At 55.3% G+C, this 25,483-nt stretch overlaps 2 protein-coding genes and 1 long non-coding RNA gene across 5 annotated transcripts; 2 read left to right on the forward strand and 1 right to left on the reverse strand.

The window, feature by feature from the left end:
- Positions 1-780: 780 nt before the first annotated feature.
- GAS8 (growth arrest specific 8) lies at positions 781-13,813 on the forward strand. Its single transcript, XM_059668204.1, has 11 exons — positions 781-1,094; positions 2,584-2,661; positions 4,411-4,608; positions 4,900-5,106; positions 6,873-6,927; positions 7,505-7,710; positions 8,199-8,366; positions 8,702-8,788; positions 9,947-10,156; positions 12,257-12,322; positions 13,560-13,813. Exons 1-11 carry the CDS (start codon positions 1,092-1,094, stop codon positions 13,707-13,709), a joined length of 1,428 nt encoding a protein of 475 aa, XP_059524187.1. The 5' UTR covers positions 781-1,091; the 3' UTR covers positions 13,710-13,813.
- A 145-nt stretch (positions 13,814-13,958) lies between these two features.
- On the reverse strand, positions 13,959-16,517 carry LOC132217662 (5-hydroxyisourate hydrolase-like). 3 transcript variants are annotated; one of them, XM_059668207.1, is made up of 4 exons: positions 16,253-16,517; positions 15,820-15,959; positions 14,739-14,864; positions 13,959-14,224 (listed from the first exon to the last, which is right to left on the reverse strand). In XM_059668207.1, the coding sequence occupies exons 1-4, from the start codon at positions 16,310-16,312 to the stop codon at positions 14,170-14,172; spliced, it is 381 nt and encodes a 126-aa protein (XP_059524190.1). In that variant the 5' UTR covers positions 16,313-16,517; the 3' UTR covers positions 13,959-14,169. The 3 variants fall into 3 exon arrangements, with proteins under 3 accessions (XP_059524190.1, XP_059524188.1, XP_059524191.1); XM_059668205.1 differs by having other exon boundaries at positions 14,729-14,864; positions 16,253-16,514; XM_059668208.1 differs by lacking the exons at positions 13,959-14,224; positions 14,739-14,864 and adding an exon at positions 15,315-15,607.
- A 365-nt stretch (positions 16,518-16,882) lies between these two features.
- On the forward strand, positions 16,883-21,328 carry LOC132216406 (uncharacterized). Its single transcript, XR_009448750.1, has 3 exons — positions 16,883-17,279; positions 19,532-19,610; positions 21,175-21,328. It is a non-coding gene; the product is annotated as an uncharacterized LOC132216406 (long non-coding RNA).
- Positions 21,329-25,483: the final 4,155 nt, after the last annotated feature.

The following is a 25,483-nucleotide window of genomic DNA, read 5'->3' on the forward strand; positions in this document are numbered from 1 at the left end:
GATCCCCGACACTGGATGGTGTCTGAAGCCCAGGGAGCAAAGGCGGCATCTCCCTCCATGGCAGGGACAGACAGATCCAAGCCTTTCTTCATGGCTCACCCTGTGTTCCTGATGCAGCTCTGCAGGGGAAGATTGTGGACTCTTTATCCCCAAACAGATGAAAAAACCTGCTGCCAAACCATGAGTTAGGAGGATGCTAAATTGAGAGTGCAGGAAATAAAGACCATAAATGGTGTGTAAAGATGGGCACCAGCTTATGACAAACACTCAGCCTTCTGGCTGACACAGAGTGATACATGCAGGTAACAGTGTAGTGTCAGGCATCGGAAATTCCTTCAGAAACTGTACCATGGTTAGGAAAGGAAGGGATACCTCACTTTTTCTGCCCATCTGGAGTCTTCCGGCAGAGTTTCTAGTTTTTCCTCACGGGTGAGGGGGGCAGGAGGGGACGGGGTGCTACAGAAGAGGCTTCTTCAGGCTGAGCCGTTTACTTCTGCGAAGGGGACACTTGGTGATCTCTAAACTTTGCAGCTTTCTTACATTTTTTTATTCAGATGGTTTGTGGAAACCTGGCTATTTTGCATCCTCACCAGAACAGCAGGGAAGGAATCTTCAGAGGTGGACAGGGTGAGGTCAGGCTCACGGGGAGAGTCTCAGCCCAAATTTTGAATCTAATGTGCATAATTCCTCCCTCCCTCCTTCATTAAAGGCATTTTTATCAAGCACCGATGTGTGCTTTTCTAGGCATTTTAGGTTAAAGTGAACGAAACAGCGGGCGAGGGCGGCAGTGTACACGTATATCCAGCAACGGAAACGCGTTTCGCTGTCGGGGAGATCGCGGGTGTGGATGATGCTCAGCTGCAGACAAAACCTACCGGACTTCCGCAACACTGGACTGGGCCCAGCGCGCGTTGGTAGGGACGCGCTCCCACCGTTGCCAGGCCTTGTGGCTGCGTGCGGAGTCTCGCGAGGATCTTCGATACTTCTCGCGAGACCGCCCAGCGGTTGCTGGGAGACAGCGCAGCCTCTGCGGAGTGTGAGCTTTTGTCGGCGGGTCGCGGCGGTCGCTGCGGGTCGGGTCGCCGGGAGCCATGGTGAGGATGACGCGGAGCCGGCCCCCGGGAGCCGGCCCTGCGCGCAGAGACCCCGAGGGATGCCCTACCTGGACCGGAACGCTCAGCCCGTCATAGCCTTGGGCTCTCCCAGGGGCCTGGGGCACACGTGTCCCCAAACAGGACAGTGGGGCGCAGAGGATAACCTAGGACCCCCCGTCTCCGGGATGGAGAAACCAGGGCGCCAGGGCGGTTGCAGGTCCCTGTACAGCACGGGGTCCTGGGCAGAATGTCCATTTTCATGGACGCCCAGGGCAAGGCCAGCGGTGCAGAACTGCTGGTTCCTCGGAGAGGCTGGGAGCAGTCAGACCTCATCTGTCTCTCTCACGTGACAGGGCCGTCCGCTGTCCCCACCGCCACCCCAGCCCATAGAGGCGTTGTCGGTAGCGCAGTTCCCAGGCAGATGCATGGGGCAGGTAGCTGGTGGAGAGGAGTCTGGTGGGGAGCCGCTGCATTTGGCTGTGAATGTCCCAGAAGCTAAGGGTGAGGGACCTCTGATGGCGGACTTCTTGGAGTAGAGGGATTAATTAGTACATTAGGAGGGAAGGTGTCAGTGGATGGGTGTTTGAATATCAACTGGATGAAGGCCACCAAAATACTTCTACTTATTACTAGCTTTAGGGACATGATATTCTTTTTGTTTCTCTATGTTTATAAGACTTCCACATAATTGTTTTGTAATCAGAGAGATATAGACACAAAAAGTGTTACAGACACATATAGACACACACAAGTGTGGGCCACAGACAGTTGAGAGAAGTGAGGGCAGAGGATAAGGACTTGGAAATTCAGTGTCTGCTCAGGAAGGGAGTGGTCTGGAAGGTTCTGTCATCTGGTCAAAGCTGGTAAAGGAGGCGTGACGGCTGAGCAGGTCCCGTGGCGAACCATGTAGGGCCCCTCGGTGGGTGGGTGCTGTCGTCCCCCAGACCAGGTTCTCAGAGGAGTTTCGTATTTGGAACAAAGACAGTCTCATATTATCGTCCTGATCATTGCTATCAAGGCATTTCTGCCAACACATGTCGAAAGTTTCTTGCGTGATTCTCTGTGGTGGTTACCAAACATAGCCAACGCGGTCACATCTGATGCTGGTATTGGGGTTCTCCCTTTTGAGGCCCAGTACATTTTGCATCCACACCAAGGCAGTCTCTGCCATGTATTAAGGAGTGGATTTGGTCCAGTTTCCTTCCCTTAATCTCCGAGGGGAAAAAATGTTCTCTTCTGAAAAGGAAGATTTCTCCTTCTTGCTGCTCCAAAGGTGTCAGCAGAGAATGTGCGTGTGGTTAAGGGTGGGAGCTTAGGGTAGAGTGATGTGCTTCAGGGGGGTGGGCACAAGACAGTGAGCAGGAGAGGGAGGCTCCAGTCAGGTACTCCTCACCCCCCCAAATGCCAGGAGGGGATCCGAGCCAACCTGAAAGGGAAGCCATTACCCAACGCCTCCCTCCCTTACCCAGGCCTCTCTTTTTAACCACAGGCACCCAAAAAGAAAGGGAAGGGCAAAGGCACCCCGGTTGTGGACGGGTTGGCTCCGGAGGACATGACCAAGGAGCAGGTGAGCGGGCTGGCCCTGTGCATGGGTCTAGTCCTGGGCGGAGTGGGTGGGTGGGTGCTGTTCCGTCTCATCCCTCTGGCTGTTTGTCTGCATGAACCTCTGTCAGACCAGTACACCCCTCATCCTGCCCTCTACTCTATGCCCACCTCCCCCATTCTGGCTCCTGCAGCTCTGTTCAAACCAGCATATCCTTCCCCATCTCCATAATCCCCGTCAGCTCCAATGCTCTCAGGCACAGTATTGAAGAACTTTTTTATAGGGTGGTAAGAATTTGGAAGCAAATTTTTTTTCTGGTATAAAAGCCATTTTTCATTTTTTTTTTTTTTGCATTCCCTTTCAGTTTTACCCCTTCATGCATCTGACGCTACAGAGCTGTTTTCATAGTACATGCATTATAGTCGTCTTGTTTATTTACCATGAAATGTTAGGAATTAGTGTATCCATGTGTTCTTGTTGATGAAGGCAGGGGCTAGATAACATAACTGTGTAATGACAATTTTAACTAAAAGGCCCCTGAAAACTGCAGCACATGGCAAACCACGAGAGGAAACTGGTGCCCACTCCAGCCTCCTTGTTCTGACGACGGACTGCCTGTGTGCATCTGCCACGGACCTGCGGGTCTGTGTCAACTGGTGTTGCTGTCAGAACCCTGACTGTCTTTGCATAGTTTTAAGATAAAGTAAATACAAAGCAGACTAACGGAGTCATGTGAGCTGAAGCTGGATGTTGAGCAAGGGCCCTTGATGGTAAGAGGGACTTTGTTTTACAGCCGGTCCTTAAATAACGTAGCGTTACAACGTTGATGAGACGCCAGGGGAACTTAGCTCTTGTGTCACTTAGCCAGTGGTAACATTCGTCTCCTTACGCGTCATTGGTCTTCACAGCTTCAGGACCTGTTGGTGACATTAAGTGAGAACTGGCCCTGCAGGGAAACCGGTTGAAGCAGAGGGTGGTGGGGCCAGTCTGTGTTCTGGAGAGCTCACTGGCTGCACACTGCATCGCCCCAGCAGTTGAGCTGTTTCTTACCTCCCCGTGTACTTCCGGTCCCTGTGGAGACAGCCCTGACCTGCGGTGGTGTGTCTGCAGTGGCATGGACACCTCGGCAGCGTCTGGTGCCAGGGCCCAGGGCCCAGGGTCCAGGTGGCAGTGAGAGCCAGGCAGCTGCAGACAGGCCCCTGAACAGCCACCTTTTGTGCATCGAACTCCGGGGCTATTTTCTAATTTTTTAATATAGACTGTTATTGATTTCAGAGAGGAAGGTGGAGGGAGAGGAGAGAGAGAAACATCAATGATGAGAGAGAATCATCAATTGGCTGCCTCCTGCACGTCTACAGTGGGATTGAGCCTGCAACCTGGGGCCTGTACCTTGACCTAGAATCAAACTGACCTTCTGGTTCATTGGTCGACGCTCAACCACTGAGCCACACCTGCTGGGCTATTTTCAGATTTTTTTAAGAGAAGCTGGAAATGTGCATGTTTCTAAGAAATGTATTTATTGAGTCATGGCAAGATCTAACTGTGAGACACAGTAGGTGGGAGCCTGTTCCACTCTGAGTGGCACCAAAGGCCATGACATGGGGATGTTGTCTTCTGTGGAGGCCTGAGTCAGATGCACTGTGTTTTACCTCCTTTCAGCTCTGAAGGATTTTTAGATGAGAGTGGCCCCTCCCTCTCGCTTGCCTTTCTCCTCCATGTGCCCTTCGGGTGGGTGGGCCCTGCTGGGTCCTTCACAGTCTGCTCGGCCTGCAGGTGGAGGGGCACATCGGCCGCATCCGTGAGGAGCTGGACCGAGAGCGGGAGGAGCGCAACTACTTCCAGCTGGAGCGGGACAAGATCCACACCTTCTGGGAGATCACCCGAAGGCAGCTGGAGGAGAAGAAGGCTGAGCTGCGGAACAAAGACCGGGAGATGGAGGAGGCCGAGGAGCGGCACCAGGTGGAGATCAAGGTGAGTGGGGCCGCCTGCCTGTCCCGCTGGGGTCACTCCTGCAATGTTGGTCAGGGTGAGAGGCATTTCATCTCCTTGTTCTGGGTTTACAGCCCTTTGTTTGTGTCTTTCACCCTGGGAACCTAAAGGTATTCTTTGTAAAAGATGATGTGCATACCGGCAAACATGGGTGTGCAGGAGTGTGTGTGGGTGAGCATGTGTGTGCATGTGAGTAGGTGAGCGTGCATGTGCAGGTGTGTGTGCGTGTGTGTGTGTGTGCCGGTGAGCAAGTGGTCGTTCTCCCGCCCGCAGGTCTACAAGCAGAAGGTGAAGCACCTGCTGTATGAGCATCAGAACAACCTGACGGAGATGAAGGCTGAGGGCACCGTGGCCATGAAGCTGGCCCAGAAGGAGCACCGCACGCAGGAGGGCACGTTGCGCAAGGACATGCGGGCCCTGAAGGTGGAGCTCAAGGAGCAGGAGCTGGCCAACGAGGTGGTGGTGAAGAACCTGCGGCTGGTGGGTGCATCCATGGGCAGCTGGGTGTTGAACAGCAACTGGGAATTCACATTTTTTGTTTAAAAACTCCCGCATGTTGGCTATTAATTGAAATATTTTTTAAAAACGTGCAGCTAGGCAGCTCCGCTTTGGTGTCAAGTACAGAATTCTGTCTCCGACTTGAGCAGCAAACTGACATGAGGAAAACCAGTCAGGGTTCCTCTGCATGTGCTTCTGACACCTGACACCCAGCTGTGCTCCCAGGCTGTCTGTCAGGTGCATTGGGAAACACAGTCATTGAAGTGCCCAGCACCCCAGTCCACAGGCACACGGCAGCTTGTCATACAAGCTGGGCCCATGGGCACCTGACTGCCTTTTGAGAGCTTTTGGTCAATTCTGAGCGAGGATGGTGGGGGTGCCCGGAAGGTGCCAGGCCTCGTTCTGATCTCTGGGAGGACTGATAAAATGCCTTTCCACGTGTGGCACGTGGTCTGCAAAGGAGAAACTACACACAACAGAGAAGGCAAAATCATGTGTCAGATCCGCACAGCACATCCTCAGCTATAAGGAAGGACAGAGTGAGTGGGGCAATGGGAATGAGAGCGGGTTGCATTTTCCTACATGGAGTTCTGGGAATGGCTCACTGAGAAGGTGACATTTGGGTAAAGGCAGTAAGATCTGATCCGGGCTGGGGAGACCAGGCCAGGAGAAGAGGTCGGGGACGAGCTGCATGAAGGCCAGAGGAACAAGTAGGTCCTAGCTCCTTGGCCTCAGAAACCACGGGGAGGCCCTGGCTTGGGCCCTGGCTGAGTCGGGCCTGTGGGGCATTTGGGCAGAGAGAGTGCATCTGACCTTGGTTTTCAGAGGCTCCTCCTGGCGGCAGGTTGAGAAGACTTTGTCAGCACATTTGTCTCCGGTGAAGGGAGCCGGGCTCCACTGGATCTGGAAAACACAGAAACTACAGAGTTTGCAGCCAAGGCTGAGGCTGTGAAAGAGTTGGACCCCCCAGAATGGCCCCAGCCGGTTTGTTTCAATGGCTAGAGTGTCGATCTGCAGACTGAAGGGTCAAGGGTTTGATTCTGGTTCAAGGGCATGTTCCTCGGTTGTAGGCTCGATCCCCGGCCATGCTAGAGGCAACCAGTCAATGTGTCTCTCTCATATTGATGTTTCTCTCTGACTCTCCCTGTCCCTTCCACTCTCTCTAAAAATCAATGGGGGAAAAATATCCTTGAGTGAGGATTAAGTAAATACATAAATAAAAACGAATGGTCTGATCTCTCCTGACACAGGCACACAGTAGGCTGGTTTCCAATGAATTCAGTGACGGGAGGCTGTCCGCTTACCCAAGGCCTGTATAAAAAGATTGGTTATGTGGTCAGCGTTCCCTTTTGTGTAAAAATACTGCTCTAGAAATAATTACCACTTTATATTCAGAATTGATGCAATAGCCGTCTACTGGAAAAAGTTCTTACGGTTGCTCTAAGCCACAGCAGAGGATGTGGCAGGCCCCTGGGGGAGCCTGCAGGTCCGGACAGTGCGGCCATGGCTCCACCCGCAGGCAGGCCAGCAAGGGGCCGCCGGCTGCTGTCAGTCCTTAGAATCTCTGAGAGCATTTTCTCAGGCTCAGAGCTGACGTTAGCCAAGTGAGTTTTGAAATGTGGAAGTTAGCAAAACCATGTTGTTCTGGATGTGGTGTGTGCGCCGGGGCCAGGGACCCGCCAGAACAGCAGAGGGTTGCCAAGCGGCTTCTGTCTGTCGTCTCGTAACTGCCGCTTCCGCCTTTGCAGAAACACACCGAGGAGATCACCAAGCTGCGCAGCGACTTTGAGAGGCAAGTGCGAGGTCAGTGTCCTCTTCCGGCGCCGCCATCCCGCAGAGCATGACTCCCCCAGCGCTTACCTCCCAGGCTGGCATGCCAGGCCAGCACAGCCCGGACCTTCGAGGAGAGAGAATGTGGTCACTTATGGCTGACGACCTCTCAGCATCCCATAACCAGGAGTTCTCTATGTCAGTTGGGGGAGGCTGTGGTCACCACCCACTTCCCCACTCCCGTCAGCAGTGGTGGCTCGGAGCAGGGGGTGGTCATCCGTCTCGCGGGCAGTGTTCTTAGTCTGTCCCCTGGCTCCTGGCCCGAGGCGTTCTGTGTGGTTTGAGTCACACGGCCCTGTGTTGTGACTGGATGGCACATGGGTCACGGCTGGGGACCACGGGATGGGCCGGCGCGTCGCTAGCGAGCCCCTGCAGGGGTGGAGTCGCGGTGCCCGCATGGGCAGAGGACAGCACGCGTGGTGTGTGCCTCACGTGCCTCTGAGCGTCAGCGGGAAAACCCAGGGAAGCCTGTCCTGTGGCCGGTGAGCACGCGCAGCGTTGGCACTGCTGGCTGCTCTCCGCTCAGCTGCCGTGTGCCGCTGCCTTTCAGAAATTGAGGCCAAGTATGACAAGAAGATGAAGATGCTCAGGGATGAGCTCGACCTGCGGAGAAAGACGGAGACCCACGAAGTGGAGGAGAGGAAGAACGGGCAGATCAGCGCGCTGATGCAGCGGCACGAGGAGGCGTTCACGGACATGAAGAACTACTACAACGACATCACCCTCAACAACCTGGCCCTCATCAACTCCCTCAAGGTGCTGGGGCCGCGCCGGGCGCGCGCAGCTCTTCGCCCCCACGCACTGTCCCTCAGGGGACTGAGAATGCCCTTCCCTGCCCTTGACTGAAATTCACAGGGAGTGTAACCTCCCTGTACCTGTAGCTGAAGACAGGCTGCTGCCCTCATGTCGGGCAGGAGAATGAGGAGGACAGTGTCTGTTCTGAGAGTAAAGGCTCAGGCAGGACTGTGGTTGGAGCCTAGCTTGGAGTCATGGGCAGGTGTCATTGCCACCCAGGTGCTGGCAGGGATGGGGTTTCCACAAAGCAGAATGCCCTTCATGGCGCACTGAACAAACCTGACTTCATGAAAACCTCGTTCCTAGAACATTCAGAGCAGGTGTGTGTTTGTACATAAAACAGGTCTCGTTGGCCTGTGTGCCCACAGCGGCAGGACATGCCTGTGGCAGGTGAGCTCGCAGCCCTGGCACTGCCTGCTGAGCCCTCCTGCACACGACTGTGCCCACAGGAGCAGATGGAAGACATGCGGAAGAAGGAGGAGCACCTCGAGAAGGAGATGCTGGAGGTGTCTGCGCAGAACCGGCGCCTGGCGGAACCGCTGCAGAAGGCTCGGGAGGAGATGAGTGAGATGCAGAAGAAACTGGGCGACCACGAAAGGGACAAGCAGATCCTGGTTGTGAGTGTCACCGCCTTCACCCCCCACCCCCTTGGCTCCTGGGCTCAGGAGAGAAGGGACATCCATGAGATGCCTCCTGGGACCTGTGCAGGGCTTGGCCCTTAGGGCAGGAAGGTGTCTGAATCTCTGTTTTCTGTGACTGGAGATGGCGGGGAGGGGAGGAGTGGGAGGGGGATGTAGAGTTGGTGCCCATTACCGCCCTGGTGGGGATGAGCCACTTGTGTCTTTGAGCCAGTTCTTCCTGGCGAGTATTCCTGGCCTTGCCATCTCCAGGAGCCTCCTGTGTGCATGCCTGAATCCTGAGTGCCTTCTGTGCCCCCCTCTTCTCTCTGCAGTGCACAAAGGCACGTTTGAAAGTTTCAGAGAAAGAGCTCAAGAGCCTGCAGTGGGAGCACGAGGTGCTGGAGCAGCGGTTTATCCAGGTGAGCAGCCAGCAGCCCAGCCAGGACCGGTTCCGGGAGGTCCTGTTGCTGCTCCTCACCCTATGCAGCCTTCGAGGAAGCCCGGGGCACGTTCTGGGGAGGCCTGGGTCTCACACAGAGCAGATCCCTGTGGGGAGCAGTTTGCCCACCTGTCCCCTCGGCTCACTTCTGAAACACAGAGGCAGCCTGGCCTCTCCAGCCGGCACCTTTTTCCTCTACATCCATGACTCTAGTACCCGATTAGTATGTGCACATTGGAAGGACGTCACGGAGCCCCGAGTCTCAGTAAAAAGGGGGTTCCCCTGCTGCTCAGCGCTGGTCCTCACGAGTGGTAACAGCTTCCGAGTCTCCTCCCAGCTCCTCCTGTGTGTCCAGCGTGGGTGGGACTTCCTGCCTTAGACGCAGCACCTTCCATCTCGCAGGTCTGTCCCGCAGCTTCCAGATTGCACCTGCATAGCAGCTCATTCTGGTGTTGCCCATGCCCCCACCCCCTCCGCCCCCCGCCAGTGCTGCCCTATGCAGCTGGTGCCGCGAGGGACGCCCTTGCTCGTCCTCTAGTGTCAGCTCATCTTGTGCACCTGTGGGAGCCTCCTTAGGAAAGTCAGTTCCTGGTGGTGGAAGGTTTGCATTCAGATTTCAGATAGAGTCTGCCCAGAGGGCTGTCCTTTGGGGTGATCTCACCCAAAGTGCCCAAGGGGCCACTTCCTGCTGCATCAGCTCTCTGGAATTCCACTCTGCTGATGTATAATTGGCGGAGAATGTCTTATTGAATGTGCTTTTCTTAGATTTCCATGAGCCTGAGAGGTCCTCCTTGCAGTGTCTGGGGTCTGCCCAGGGTAGAGCATTGCCACCTGTGCCCTGTTTGTTAGTGCAGGGTTCTCCGTGGCCAGTGCAGGGTGTGCCATGGGCCAGAGCAGGGTACACCATGGGCCAGGTTCAGGTCCACTGGCGTCTCCTCCTGCCTCCCATGGTGTGTACAGCTGCACACCTTTACTTCTGTCGCAGAGAGTGGGGGTGCAGGCAGTGTAGACGCCACAGGTTTCCCTGGCTGTGGGTGGGCACGGTGCAGACAGCACAGTGAAAGGTGTGTTCTGGCCCAGGGGCAGAAGTGGGAGGGCTTCTTGCCAGCGAGAGGGCCCAGCGGAGGCGTCCCTTCAGGTGCAGCGGGAGCGGGATGAGCTCTACAGCAAGTTCACGGCGGCCATCCTGGAGGTGCAGCAGAAGACGGGCTTCAAGAACCTGCTCCTGGAGCGCAAGCTGCAGGCCCTCAGTGCTGCCATGGAGAAGAAGGAGCTGCAGCTCAATGAGGTGCTGACAGCCTCCAACCTGGATCCTGCCACCCTGACCCTGTTGTCCCACAAGCTGGAGGTAGGTCCCAGATGGGCTCTGGGTGGCAGCTGGACGGTGCCCATGCTCCTGCCCTGGCAGGTGGCCTGCAGGGGCTCTGGCTGGGGGTCACTTGTCTCCTGTTGACACCCCAAGCATGTGCAGCCTGCATCACTCCAGTGAACATCATCATTAGTCCTGGGGAGAGGCTCCCCACACTTTCTCTCACTCAGACCTCAGCTCACTGCTACTACTTCTTAGGATGGGTTCAGCTTAGCCTGTGAGGCTCTAGGTCTTAGCTGTTCTGGAACTTGTGGGCCTGAGTTCTTGGGCATCTGGCAGCCGACTCAGACATAGGCCTGGGGGCAGCTGAGTCTCCTGGACTCGCAGGGAAGCCGCCCAGCTGTGTCCCAGCTGGGCAGTTAGGCAGGGCTTCCCGGAGGGAGTGACGTCTGGGCAGAGGCTGGAGCACCTGTTGACCTGAATCCAGTTGTTCATGGCCCCCTGTGGGCTGGGATGGCCCCACCGGGTGCAGCAGTGGTCAGGGCAGGTGAGACCTCTGCGCCCTCAGGCCAGCAGGCCAGCTGAGGCGTCAGGGTCGCTCCTGCCTCGCAGGCGGAGCCCCACAGCACCTGCGGGTGGGCCTTGCCCCTCTGCTCCCCGACCTGATTTGGGAGTGGGGTTGTCACACACAGAACGGGTGATGTGAGGTAAGGGGTCTTGGTGCTGCCAGGGGAGTGTGGCTGATGCTCAGCTCCCAGCCAACTGGGCCACCTGCTCCTGCCAGGCCGGGGACCTGGGAGACAGAGCCAGGTGTGCAGCTGCCTGCATGTCTCCCCCCAGACGCCTGTCCCAGAAGCAGATCCCTCCAGGCTGGACGGGGTCTTCATGGAGAAAGAGACCTGGGGCATCGGCTTAAGGCCTCCTCACCATCCGGGTGCGGGTGTGTTTTATCCTGAGCGGTAGCATAGGCAGCACTGAAGAAAACATTTATTTTTTATGTATTTTTATTATATTTATTTTTTGTTAATCCTCACCCGACAACATTTTTCTATTGATTTTTAGAGAGAGTGGAAGGGAGGGGGAGAGACACACAGAGAGAAACATCCATGTGAGAGAGACACATCGATTGGTTGCCTCCTGCACACGCCCCGACCAGGGCCAGGGATCAAGCTCACAACCTGGGTGTGTGCTCTGACTGGGAAGCGAACCCGAGACCCTTCGGTGTGCGGGCCAGGGCTCCATCCAACCAGTGAGTCATGTCCGCAGTTCAGGTGAACATGAACCCCTTGGGCTCACACCACCCTGAGGCCCAGAGGCTGAGCCTGTCAGGTCACATCTGTATGTAAAGCATTGCAGCCGCTCCCGCACCCAGCCTGCCCCTGGGCCTGCAGCTGGCACTTGGTGCTGCCAGCTGGAGGGGGGGGGGGAGGGGAGGGGATTCTGAAGCTGTCAGCTGTGTCCCTGAGTTTGGGGCTGGGGAGGACTGTGGAAGGTTCTGGGGAGGACAGAGTGGATCCAAGAGCCCACAGGGACCTGCAGGAAAGGCTGAGCAGGATGGACTTGTCATGATTGGGGAGGGGCTGGGGAAGCCAAGGTGAGGTCGTTCCTGTGTCCTGGCTCAGTGGGCCACAGTGCCTGTGGGACCCGTGTCCCCTGGGACCGGCTTGGGGCAGGGGGCCTGGGGCAGTGCAGGCACAGAGGAGGGGCCTTGTCTGGGTAGGCAGCACTGGGGTCCTGGGTCTGGGGCTCATCTCTGAGTGTGCCCCTGTCCCTGTGGATCACCAGTGATGTGATGAGGGGGATAAAAAACAGGCTCACCCACGAGGGTCACCGCAGCTGCACCAGTGGCCAGGGTGGGTGTGGGTCAGCTCTTGGCTGTCCTGGTTGGAACCCACCAGGCCTGCTCCTCTCACTTCTCAGCACCCATCTCCTTCCAGAGGCAGGCGCTGTCTCCCTTTCTTCCTGGGGGATCTTTCTGCACAGCCTGCTCCCTGTGTGGACACACAGGAATGGGGCCAGGCCACTATTCCCTGGACATCTGGGGTCACCGTTAGAGTCCCAGATGCCAGACCCACAGCTGCCCAGTCTGTCTTGGCCCAAAGACAGGTCTCAAACGTAGGCCTGCATTTCTCTCCTCAGGACGTTCTGGAATCGAAGAACAGCACCATCAAGGACCTCCAGTACGAGCTGGCCCGGGTCTGCAAGGTACGAGGAGCCCCACCGGCCTTAGTGCACGCCCCCACCCAGGACCCTGCGATTCCTGCCTTAGCCTGAGGGTCCAGCTGCCTATGGCTTAGGGCAGCCCCGCCTGCCTTGGTGTTCCTCCAGGGCCAGCCTCTGGGAAAGGAGGGGGCTCAGCTCTTCCAGGAGCTCTTCCCGACCCCCACATCCCTGTCGTCTGACCCTCACCCTCCCACCCTCCTGGCCTCTGGGGCGATGCGAGGGGCTTCCTCCGCACCTGCAAGCGGGGAGCAGACACAGGTCTGCCCTTTCTCCTCTGAGTCCAATGAGCGCTGCACACCATTTCTGTGCCCAAAGTGCGCATTGGCGTTGAGGCCTGTTTGACCTCCTCCCCCCACTACTGTCTGTCCCATGAGTCCCAGCAGCCTGGGCCCTGCACCCAGCGCCCTGGCTCTGGCATTCCCCACAGGTATCTGGGCTTTGCCTGTGGTCATGCAGACACATAACTGCCTGGGCACGCATTTACCAAGGGCAGCACCTCACGGGTGACTCAGACGTGCCCATAATTCTTTTTTCTGCTGCTTCTGTTACGTGCAAGCCCCGGGCTGTGCAGCCTCAAGATGAAGGCGTGTGAGGTGCTGGGCCTTCCCTCGACCCTCCCAGCCTCACCTGCCCATCCGACCCTTCTCTGGATGCCCCGACACCCTGAAACTTGTACACACAAAATCGGTGGCAACTACTGGCCTGTGCAGCTCTGGGGAGGATTTGCATAAGTTGTATCTGGTTGTCAGGAGGCCTGTGCCCCATGAAGGGCAGAGCCAGGCCCAGCCCCCAGTTCTCTCTGGAGCTCCACTCAGTTCACCTCTAACTCTTGACCCCAGTCCCTGCACTGGGGTGTGAGGACGGTGAGGGTACTGTGCCCTCTGCAGTGTTAGTTCTGAGTCAGCCACGCTCCAAGCATTTCTCAGGCATCACCTCTTCAGACCCTACAGCCACCAACGACATTCACCCTTTTAAAAACGCCTGTTTCCCAGAGGGGACGGAACCATGTCCACGGACCTGGCAGCACTGGTGCCCACACCTGAGCTCTTCTGGGATGTGGGGGTCACCTGTGCTCCCCATCAGTCTTCTTTGTGGTCCCTCCTTCCCACCCTCCACAGAGCTGGGTGTCCTAAGTGAGGGCGAGCCTTGGCATTGCCCTTGCCCAGGGGGGAGCCCTTGCTGGGCTCCTGGCCCCTCCCAACATGCGCTGTCCCCACAGGCCCACAGCGACCTGCTGCGCACCTACGAGGCGAAGCTCCTGGCCTTCGGGATCCCTCTGGACAACGTGGGCTTCAAGCCCCTGGAGACGGCCGTGGTTGGGCAGACCCTGGGCCAGGGCCCGGCGGGACTTGTGAGCACCCCAACATAGCCCCCACCCAGGACTTCTCCCTGCATGACACCCCCTTTTACACCCACGGACAGCAGGTGTGTTTTTTTGATTTGTTGGGTCAGCAAATGAAGGCTTTCATGTTTGCTGCGTGTCCTGGTGCACGACTGTGGCAGAAGCAGCGCCAGGGCCATGGCCAGTCTGTTTCCCTCCCAGCTGTCCCCCTGCCAGCATACACACACCTCAGGCTGGGCAGCACCAGCATGGCTCTGCCCAGTGACCGCAGCAGCCTGCAGGTGCCACATGACTTTATTGATGCCCAAATCACAGTGCCACTAGGAATTGGGGGCCAGAACCTCCCCCAGGAAGCGGGACCTGAGGCCCCATGAGAAACATGGAGCCCTGTGCAGGGCTGGGGGCGGCTCAGGCCACGGTGAGGGCGTTGGTGCTCTCGGGCCAGCTGGCGGTCAGCTCCCTCGGTAGGTGGTGTAGGACCATGGGCTCAGCAGCAGGGGGACGTGGAACTTGTGGGTTTCGTTTGTGATGGTGAAAACGACCTGGGAACAGAAGGCACCAGGAGGGAGCCAGGGCCTGTCCCCCGTGCTCCCAGGGAGAAGCCGGACTGTGGGCCAAGGGCTGCTTCCCAGGGAGCCCCAGACCAGCCAGCGCCTGATGGTGATCTGGAGACCAAGGCTGTTGACAAGGCTGAATCTGCTCTAGATACAGCTCTTGGCTTGAGGGCCCCTGGGCCTGCCAGGCTTCCCAAGGGGCCCACCCTGCAATCGGGTCAGGTGAAGGGGGAGGCAGCAAGATTAGGCCCAGTGAATTGGGCAGGGCTTGTTCAACACCTGTGTCCACAGGGGCTGCGTCACTCTCGACCCTGCCCCCCACAGCCTGACCCAGGGCCAGGGCAGGGACACCTTTCTCCTGGGAGTTCAAAGCAGGTGAACTCACAGCCTGCCACTGCCCTGGGAGAGGGGGGAGGGGCATTGCCTACCGCAGGACCTCAGGGTCATGGTGAATCACAGGACTCCACCTCCATGCCAGCCTGTGGCCCTCACCTCCACATACGGGTAGAAGCTGTCCTGCCCCCTTTTCTTCCAGTAACCCTCGGTGTCGAAGGTCAGCTTGTAGGTGCCCGCCTTCATCTGGCCTGGCAGCAGGAGTCCAGGGCAGCGTCCATCGGGGTTGGTGTAGCTGGGGGGAGAGGGGATGAGGTGCACCCCTGCCTGGCTGTCTGGGTCTCCACACCTCGCATCCTCAGATGCCCCTGCAGCCTGACTTGGGAGAGACTCTGGTGCCCGGGGTTCCGGAACAGCTGTTGCATAGCACAGAGAAGCAGGAAAGGGGAAAACCTCCCACAATCTACTCCTGGAACAATCATCACTTCATTTGACCTATATTTTTCCAGATACTCTATTTTTAAGTATGCTTATTTATAAACGGAAAAAAATGTCAGATGGGTTATATTATTCCTATTGTTTTATAACCTGGATGAGTCATGTCGTCCGTGTGTGTGGCTTTCTGGGCCAGTTCCTGCTCCTGTCTCCATGTCCCCAGCTGAGCAGGCCGCTGAGCATGCACTGTGGCCACAGAGCATCACTCACCAGCGCTTGTGGGCGTTGGGAAGGGGACCCCATGTGTTCTTCCAAGACCAAGCTGACCTTCAGATGGGACCTGGGCCCGCAGCCTTTGTGAGGGGCTGAACAGTGAGGGGACAAGCTCCACACCCTCAGGCCCTGAACTTTTGGGGCCCAGCTCCCCACTGCCACCTCAGGAAGAGTCTGCTCCCTGCTCACAGGGCCACCAAGTGCAGAAATGCCAGCCTGGGCTGGGCCTCCCCCAGCAGAGCTGAGCGTGGGGTAGAAGCCAGGGCCACGGAGAGCGCAGCTGCCAGGTGTGGTGCGGCTGGGCCCTGTCTCTGTGGAAGGGCCATTAGGCTGCAGTGAGAATAAAAGAGGAGAAAGTGCTGTCTGGTGACAGGGCAGCCTTCCGGATTCCTCCTCAAGCCTTAACCAGCCGAGCCTGAACCCTGACCCCTGACCGGAGAGGCTCCAGGATACAGCAGGGGCCCTGGGGCGGGGGTGGGGGAGGTCTTGGGGGGCCCTGTGCTGAGGGAGGAGCTCTGGACTCAGTGCTACCCCAAACCTACCTTCTCCTCAGTTCTGTCCACTGCTGGCCGTGGTCCTCGAGTCTCGACAGACAGAGGCAGAGGCCCTGGGCCGGGAGCCCTGAGGCAGTGTCCAGCACATGTGTGGTCAGCGGGCTGCTGACTGGCTCCATGCCTCTGCCCTGGGCCAGGAGAGAGGGACAGGACAGCCTTGTGTCCACACCAGCCTCAAGGAGGCAGCAGTTAGAGTAAACAGCCTGGGGGCGAAGATCCCAGAATGTCCCTGGGGTGGGGATCCTGGAGGCTGTGGGGACACACTGAAGTGCAGTTTGTCAACCACGCTGACCTGTCCCCCATCCGTCCCCACTGGGCCCTCCCCTCCACCCACCATTGCCTTGTGCTCCCTGTTTTCCCAGCTCAGTGTCCCCGGCTTCCAGGTCTGAGCCCCGGCCCAAGGGACGGGAACCGGCCCTACCTCCAGGGAGCCCAGGTGCCGCTGGAGCGCGCTCAGCCGTGGGGCGGACCCCGAGCTCATGCCCAGTAGACGGACACGGCGCGAGCTGAGGTCACCCGCTCCCGCCTCCACCTGAGGGCGCTTCCCTGTCCCGCTGTCACCTCCCTGGACCGGGAGCCCAGTTTCTGACCCAACGGGGCGGGTTGTGGGGGGAGGCCCATCTCGGTGCCACCACTAGGGCCCCAGGGACTTCGCCAGGGAGGGGCCAGGTGGGCCATTGGGGCGCACAGACCTGCGGCTGCGGAGGCGACTCCCACCCACCGGAAGTGAAATCCAGGGGACTTGCCGGGATGGGCGGCGCTCGAGGGAACAGGCGGGGCGGGGCGGGGCAGGGCGGGTGGAGGTGGGAGGGTGGTTCCTCTGAGATCCGCAGGGGCCGCTAGCTCTGGGCCTGGAGGTGGCTAACGAGCCGGACCCCCACCAGGAGTCCCAGAAGTAACGTGGGTTTTTTAGCTTCTGGGACAGTCAGTATATTTTTAAAATATATATATTTTTATTGATTTCAGAGAGGAAGGGAGAGGGAGATAGAAATATGCATGATGAGTGAGAATCATGGATCTGCTACCTTCTGCACGCCCCACACTGGGGACCCTTCAGTCCAAGGTTTGACGCTCTATTCACTGAGCAACACCGGTTAGGGCGGGACAGTCAGCATTTTGATGGAAGCCTCTCAAAGGTCAGGTGAGGTGTTGAACTCTGTCCCAACAGGCCCTGTGATGGTGCCTGTTTCCCCATCTGTGAAAAGGGGGGCAGTAATGACTCGGGATTGAGAGGGTTCCGCCGGAGGAGACAGATGAGCCTGCGCTGTGGCCTCCTGGGGCCCCTCTGGCGTCTTCTGCCCCCCTCCACCCCGTGCCCCCTCTCTGGCCCCAGTTCCACACACTGACTGGCAGGTGCTGCAGAAAGGAGACGGAGCGGTGGATCTGCAGCTGTGACTCCCTCGCTGGGCGCGTTGCTCTGGACGCAGGAACGGCTGCTTCTTACCAAGGTGCGTTTCTCATTCTTCAGTTGTGAGCGTGGACTCCCTGTCGGGTTAGAACCAGGCCCCGCAGGCAGGGGTGCTGGCCCTTGTAGCAAAGGTTGAGCGTGAGCTGTTTACAACCCTTGGGAGGTGATGAGGAAATATCTGTTTGAGATGTCAGCACATGACATTTGGCAGGGCTTATGTTTACAGGAGATAACCCCAAAGACATGCTGCGTACAAGAGACTAGAAACAACCGGAATGTCCCCACTCTGCACAGATAGTGAGTTCTGTCACACCCCAGTATACTCTGCTGCTGTCTGAGGACGAGGTCTCCACAGGCATCACAATGGGTAGGAATGGAGGCAGGCGTTTATAGCCTCGAGCTGTAAGTCTCTGTGCAGCCTTCACTACATCACACAGGCCGGCTTGCTCAGTGCTCACAGCCATCTCAGATGCATCAAGTATTATCAACATTTTACAGAGGAGGAAACTGAGGCATGGGGAGGTCAGCCATTGGAATATTGTCTCATCTGATGCACAAGAGATGGGCACCACTGACCCGTCTCTGGGACAAGCGGTTGTGCGTGGGGGTTACTTACTTTTGCTCTTTAACTTTCCTTTGTATTCTAAAAACAATTTAAGGCTTAAAGGTCATATGCAAACCAACAAAAACACAAACCTTTTTTGGGGTGCACTGTGACTCCCCTTTCTAGAAATCTGGGGCTCTCTGTCCTCGGGGAGAACCTAGTGGCTGGAAGAGCAGGCAGTTCTCACAGTCCCTTCCGGGCCTCTCCACAGCCCACTCCCCAGCCTGATCCACCCAGAGTGAGAGGAGCACAGAGGCTCAGGGCCCTGCCCTTTCCCTGGAGTCGGAAACCGTCAGCCTATGCGTGGCCCTCTAGGACCAGGATCCCCCCTGGGGCATTGTGTGCTCTGGAAACGTCCCTGATGGGAAGGTGACCAGCGCTAAACCCCAGGCGCCTTTTAGCCAAGTTATAAGAAGGTGCTTCATCTTGAAGACCCTTACGGACTGGAGAATTGTCATAATAAATATTAAAACGGCCTAAAAATCTTCCAATAAAATGTGAAAACATTTCCAATTATAAGAACATTGCAGTGTGAGGTATGAGGTGTGAAGTCATGGGCCCTGTCCAGTGCACAGCCTCCCCTCCCAGGCTTCCCCACCATGAGTCCAGCCTGGGCCCGTGCTTCCCGGAGCCCCTGGGTTGACAGGAGCCAGCAACTGGGTGGTCGTGCCCATATTCTAGATGCCAAAACTGAGGCTCAGAGAGGGGGAGCAGAGGTCCCTACCCCCAGCCCACTTCCCCTCCACTCAGCCCAGCTCACAGGTCCTCCCCCAGCTGCCGCCCGGTTGCCAAGATGTTGGAGGAGGAGGAGATTTCTGAGAAGCAAACCAAAAATACACACCAGCTTGCCCCTCCTTCACTCCCTCTCCAGCTTCAAAGCCTCCTTTTGGGCAGGTAGGAGGGGCTTCTCCCTCCAGGAGCAAAGGAGATCAAGGAGACATAGGGTCCAGGTAGTGGGTTCTGGGACCCCAATCTCACCCAGCAGATTTCCTGGACCTTGGCTCCATCGCCCTCCCACAGTTCCAAGTCCAGGCGGGCTGTTTCCTGCCTCCCTGCCTTTGCACATGCAGTTCCCTACACCTTGAATGCCCTTCCTCATCCTTCAAATCCCATCTCACCTTTAACTCCACTGTAGAACCTTCCCTGAGTCCTTTGGGGCTCCCCCTGCACCCTGCACCCACCCCGGTCACAGCCGTTTTGCAGATGATGCACTCACGGGGTGGTGAGGTCGTGGCTGCTAGCTTTGCCTTTGTGCTCCAGCCCCTGGCACAGACAGGCGCTCAGTAAATCTGGAAGGAAGTGAAGGAGGGAGGGAGGGAGGGAGGGAGGGAGGGAGGGAGGGAGGGAAGCAAAGAAACACTTCTCATGGGCTTGTAGAGGATCTGGACCGTGAGCACCTGGCACTGGCTGGGCACGGAGCAAAGCCCAAGAAATCGCCCTTAAGGGCCATGAAAACAAGATTGGGTGATTTCCATGATTTCATAGAATGACAGTGTTAATTGAGAAAGGAATCTCGTCCTAGGCCTGCACACCAAAGTGTTCTGGGTTTGATTCCGGTCAAGGCTACTGTACCTAGGCTCCCCGGCCCCGGCTCTGGTTGGGGCGCGTGCAGGAGGCAACCAATCGATGTGTTTCTCTTACATGGATGTTTCTCTCTGTCTTTTTCTCTCTCTCATTCTCTCTAAAAGATCAATGGAAAAATATCCTCCGGTAAGGATTAACAACAAACAGAAACAAAAAACAACGTCTCAGTGAGACTCCGTGGAGGTGAGTCGGAGTGGAGGATGGCATTGTAACCGGTGAATCAGTGCGCCCAGGCTGCCTGTCACTGCTTGAGCCAATCAAGCAGAGACAGGGTTGAATCTCTTAGGAGCACTTTTTCCAATACAGCCGGCAGTATGGGAGAGCAGCAGATCATCCACCCACAAAAATCTGCTGTGCACCCCATAAAGCCAGATGTTGACATAGGGCAGGGCAAGGATTAGTACAGGCATGGGGAAGAAGGCTATGAAGCTGGGGTGGCACTCCATTGTTTGGGCATCAATGTTGTTAATCTTTTCATGATAACACAGGAGGTAGCGGCTGGGAACATGGTTAGTGACTCAGAGTCCTACACCATCGCAGACATCTCAATGATAAGGTCCTGATTGTATTTCCACAGCATCAAAAATGAGTCATCCCTTACAGGATCTTAGTAAATTCCAATATTGCTTCATATTTTTTCAGGTTACTTCTGTGACATTAGGTTATTATTATTGAGTACTTTTTTCTGCTAGTAAATTAGTTGTGAACACATTTTTTCCCCCCTGAATAAAAGATTCTAGTTAATACTTTGGCATATAAACACAGTGGTTTTGAAACATATTCTTATAAGTCAAAGGATTTTGCTTAATATCTATGCCTGCCTCTTTCAGAATGAAAGATAAAATAATCCTGTAGAAATGTACTAAGAATAAGCATCCCTTATTTTGTGATTTATCAGAATGTAAACATAGAGCAGACTTATACACTGCTTTTATAGGATAAATGCTTTTATTTTGCTTCTAGTACGGTAATGATTATATCATTCACGTGTAGAGAACTATGTACTTACTAGAGGCCCGGTGCACAAAAATTTGTGCACTTTGGGGGGAGGGGGGGTCCCTCAGCCCGGCCTGTGCCCTCTCGCAGTCTGGGACCCCTTGGGAGATAACAACCTGCTGGCTTAGGCCTGCTCCCGGGTGGCAGAGGGCAGGCCCAATCCCTAGGTGCAGCCCCTGGTCAGGCTCAGAGCAGGGCCGATTGGGGAGTTGGGGTGCCGCCCCCTGTCATGCACAGAGCAGGGAGGATCGGTAGGTTGTGATGCCACCCTCAGTCATGCTCAGGGTAGGGCCGATTGGGGGGTTGGGGCACCGCCCCCTGTCACACTCAAAGCAGGGTCGATGGGGAGGTTGCGGCGCCACCCCCCCCCCCCCCCCGTCACGCACAGAGCAGGGTCAATCAGGGGGTTGAGGAGCTCCCCCCTGTCACTCACAGAGTAGGGCCGATAGGGGAGTTGGGGCACCGCCCACTGTCACACACAGAGCAGGGCGGATCAGGGGGTTGGGGCGCTGCCACTGTCACACTCAGGGCAGGGCCGATGGGGAGGTTATGGCTCTACCCTGTCACACACAGAGCAGAGCCTGTGTGTGTGGGGGGAGCGGGTTGGGGCACCGCACCCTGTCACACACAGAGCCGCAGGGCGATCAGGGGGTTTGGGCGCTGCCCCCTGTCATGCTGATCCCGGTGCTGGGAGGCCTCACGGCTCCGCTGATCCCAGTGCTGGGAGGCATATTACCCTTTTACTATATAGGATGACACTAGACCTCAAAGGACTCTGACAGTGACAGCCAATTCCTGCGCAAAAATGATCCTCTGCTGCCGCCCTGTGGACATTCCAGGAATAACAGCATCCACTACCAGCTGTCAGAGGGAAAACCTATGCTGTATTGGAAGAAATTTTTTTTTAAAAGATGATAAAAAATAGTAAAAAAAAAAGGGGGGGGCTCTATGATTAAACTTACCAAGGGCTCAAGACGACTCAATGGTAGAGTCTGGCTTTGCACTTAAGTCATTTCAAAACTGTGATTTCCACTGATGACGAAAGTCTGCATGGAGTGTAGACAATTACACACACTCGTTTTTCTGCAAGTGAAGACGGCACAGGCCACAGACGGTGTGCGGGTGACAGTGCAGAGTGTGTGGGTCCCGGCGTGGTCCCGGCAGAGCTCGCCCTCTAGAAATTTCTTCCTTGCCTGCTGTGCTTTTCTGCACAAGAGACCCTGAGACTTGCTCTTCTGCCTAACCCCAACCCACACACTGTCCTCAGAATCCTCTCTGTAAACATAGACCTAGCTACTTCCCTCCTCCATAGACTCCACCACAGACTCTCACTCTCCCTCCACCTAGTCTTTCACCAGATGTCCGGGCCAACGCTCTAACCAGTGAGCAATCCCAGGTACGGATTCTATACACTAATAAAATATAAATTTGTGCCAGGTCAAGGGTCAGAGGTAAAGTGTGGGGATGGGGCTAGGGCTGGGGTGGGGTTAGGGTTTTAGGGCAAAGTGTCAGTTTCAGAGCTGGAGTCAGGGTCAGAAGTGTAAAAGGTGCATTTGCTTTGGAGATGAATTTGCTTTGCAAAAGGTGAATTTTTCTGATTGTATTTCAGCAGCATCAAAATTAGTCTACCCTTCTAGGATGTTAGCAAATTCCAATATTGCTTCATATCTTTTCAAGTTACTTCTGTGACATTAGGTTATTATGAGTACTTTTGTCTGCTAGTAAATTAGTTGTAAACACTTTTTTTTCTGAGTAAAATATTCTAGTTAATGGTTTGGTGTTGCAACACAGTGGTTTTGAAACGTGTTCTTGTAAGTCAAAGGGTTCTGCTCAATACCTATGCCTGTCTCTTTCAGAATGAAAGATGAAATAGTCCTGTAGAAATGTGCTAAGAACAAAGATTCCTTATTTTGCAATTTATGAGAATGTAATCCTAGAGCAGACTTACAGTCTGGTTTTATAGGATAAACGCCTTTGTGTTCCTTCAAGTAAGTTACCGCTTATACTGTACACGTCTATGCAGCTATGTGCTTATGATAGAAACCTCAAAGGAAGCTATCTGCCAATTCCTGTGCAAAAACGATCCTCTGCTGCCCTCTTGTGGCCGTTCAAGGAATACCACCGTGTGCTTCTGTCCGTGGTGCTGAAATCCCAGCTAATGCCCTGTGAACAAGACGAAAAATTATACCCAGAAACAAAACAAAAACAAAACAAAAAAGCACACACACAAAATCATCGAGCCTGTACATGGCTGCAATCATTCCTTCCCTGGATGCACTGAAGTCACGGGTTTGGATTTTGCACCGCTTCCCGACCCAGCCCTACAAAGGGAGGTCTTGGCTGATGTACTGATATCGTGAGTGAACCTGTGCGTTCAGGATGTCAGCCTGAAACCCGGAGGCTGCCATTATTGAGGCAGCCAGGACCTTGGAGGCCGCCGTCCTTGAGGCAGCCAGTAACCTGGAGTCCGCTATGATTGTGGCAGTCCTTTCCCTGGAGGCCACCATTATTGAGACAGGCAGTCCGTACAGCGAGATGTGGAGTATCCCAAGACCCGGCGACCTCGCCAGAGTCCGCTGTTACTGAGGCATTCCATACCCGGGAGGCCGTTATTACTGAGGCCACCCATGCAGCGCAGGCCTCTGCGAACGTGGAAGCCCGTACTGGACAGGTGGTCTTTGCTGAGGCAGCCAGCAACCTGCAGCCGCCTTTACTAAGGCAGCCAGTACCTTGGAAGCTGCCGTCCTTGTAACCTGGAGTCTGCTCTGATTGCGGCATTCCGTAAGCTGGAGGCTGCCCTTACTGAGGCTGCCCGTACTGAGGAGGCCTTCGCTAATGAGTCAGGCAGTATGGGACATGTCGCCTTTACTGAAGGTATTTGTTCCTAGCTACTAGGTTACTGGTTACTAGTTACTGGGTTACTGGTTACTAATTACCAGGTTACTAGGTTAAAAAGGTTACTAGTTACTTGGTTACTGGCTACTAGTTACTAGGTTGCTGGATACTGGTTACCAGGTTACTGGTTACTGGTTACCAGATTACTGGTTACCAGTTTACTAGGTTAAGTATCACGTGTATGCATCTATATACTTATTACGCAAAGGAAGCGGCCAGCCAATACCTAAGCAAAATAGATCCTCTGCTGCCCTCTTGTGGTCATTCAAAGAATAACACCTTGTGATTCTGTCCGTGGTGCTGAAATTTCAGCTAATGCCCTGTGTACTTGATTGAAAATTCTACCCAAACAAAGACAAGAGCAACCAAAAACACAAAGGAAAACCCACAAAATCATCGATGCTGTCCAGGGCGCAATCATTCCTTTCCTGGATGGACTGAAGTCACAGGTCTGGATTTTGCACCCCTTCCCACTCCAGCCCTGCAGAAGGTGACCTTGGCTGCTGCACCAACATCGTGAACCTGTGTGTTCACTATGTCAGTCTATAACCTAGAGGCTGCCATTATTGAATCAGTCAGTCCTGGGGAGGCCGCCATTAACAAGGCAGCCAGTATTGGACAGGTCACCTTTCCTGAGGCATCCAGTCAGCCAGAGGCCGTTGTGATTGCGGCAGCCAGTCCCTTGGATGACCCCATTATGGAGGCAGCCAGTCTGTCCAGCGAGGTGCAGGGATATTGGGAGAACGTTATTCCCGCTTGACCCAGCGGCCCCTGGAGAGGCCTCCTTTACTGAGGCTACAATGATCGATGCAATGAGTAGCCTAGAGGTGAGCATTCCTGAGGCAGTCCTCCCCCTGTAGGCTGCTATTATTGATGCAATCAGTACCAGGGAGGCTGTCATTGTTGATGGCACCTCCAGATGCAGGGTTATCATGGGAACATGTTAGTACCGTGAGAAAAAAATTCAATTTAAAGTTTTTTGTTGAAACACAGTGAGTTTTTAAAAACTATTTTTTTAATTGATTTCAGAGATGAAGGGAGAGAAAGGGAGGGAGGGAGGGAGGAGGAGGAGGAGGAGGAGAGAGAGAGAGAGGTGGAAACATCCATTATAAGAGAGAATCATGGATCAGCTGCTTCCTGCATCCCCCTCCCCCCACACACTGGGAATCGAGCCTGCAACCTGGACATGTGCCCTGACTGGGAATCGAATCAGGGAACCTTTAGTTTGCAGGCTGTCGCTCTACCCACTGAGCAACAACGGCCAGGGCCAAGTGGGTTTTTTAGAGATATTTCTACTATTTCAGAAAGGAAGAGAGAAACATGAATGATGAGTGGTCATCCTAGATTGGCTGCCTTCTGCAAGAAGAAAGAGGGACATTTGTTCTCATCTGCTAAGTGGAAGGAATAGGCCCTGGTCAGTCTTCCATTGGATACCCAGGGAAGGGTCGCTGGTAGGATTCCTGGTCCAGAGCACATACCTGGGATGCAGGTTTCATTGCCTACCCCTGTTTGGGTTCCTTTTGGAGCCAAAGATCCATGTGTCTCTTGCATATTCATGTTTGATTGTTTGTTTTCTCTCCCCCCTTCCACTTTATATAAAAAAAATGAATGGGGAAAACATATCCTCTGGAAAGAATTAACCAAAACATACACAAGAAAAAAGTACAGAGAAGGAAAAGGTTTTGAGGGTGTGAAAAAGCAGCATACCCCTAAAGAAAGGCACCATCATGAGCAGAGCATTTAGCGACGCTGTTTTTCCATGCGATGTGTCTATAAGATAAAAATAAAATGTCCGAGTGTCCCTTACCTGCCAAGGTCCTGACACAACAGGATGAGGCCACTCTAGCAGGGTCCTAGCAGGGTCTCCAAAGCCACCACGTCAGGGGCGAGGCTCTCGGGGGCGAGGCTCTCAGGGGCGAGGCTCTCAGGGGCGAGGCTCTCAGGGGCGAGGCTGGGAGGAGCAGGGGAAAGCGAGGTGTGAGGAGGCGGGGAATGGACAGCAGAGGGGACAGCACATGCTCCCCTGCTCCCAGAGCCCCCGCACTGAGAAGATGCGAGCAGGCTCGCCTGTGTCAGTGATCAAGGGACTCAGAGACCTAGGCACTCAGACTGAGGAACAGACAATCGAGGCCGCAGTGGCCTGGAGAGGTGACTTCCGGGGACCT

The sequence above is a fragment of the Myotis daubentonii genome, chromosome 15, assembly GCF_963259705.1.
Source record: "Myotis daubentonii chromosome 15, mMyoDau2.1, whole genome shotgun sequence".
In the NCBI taxonomy this organism is placed as follows: Eukaryota; Metazoa; Chordata; class Mammalia; order Chiroptera; family Vespertilionidae; genus Myotis; species Myotis daubentonii.

Coding starts and splice junctions, on each gene's coding strand:
- GAS8 (XM_059668204.1), top strand. Junction 5,107..6,872: donor TGGTGAAGAACCTGCGGCTG/GTGGGTGCATCC, acceptor CCGCCTTTGCAG/AAACACACCGAGGAGATCAC. Junction 12,323..13,559: donor AGCTGGCCCGGGTCTGCAAG/GTACGAGGAGCC, acceptor CTGTCCCCACAG/GCCCACAGCGACCTGCTGCG.
- LOC132217662 (XM_059668205.1), bottom strand. CDS start 16,312: ATGAGCTCGGGGTCCGCCCCACGGCTGAGCGCGCTCCAGCGGCACCTG. Junction 14,865..15,819: donor TGGACAGAACTGAGGAGAAG/GTAGGTTTGGGG, acceptor CTCTCCCCCCAG/CTACACCAACCCCGATGGAC. Junction 14,225..14,728: donor GCTTCTACCCGTATGTGGAG/GTGAGGGCCACA, acceptor TTCTGTTCCCAG/GTCGTTTTCACCATCACAAA.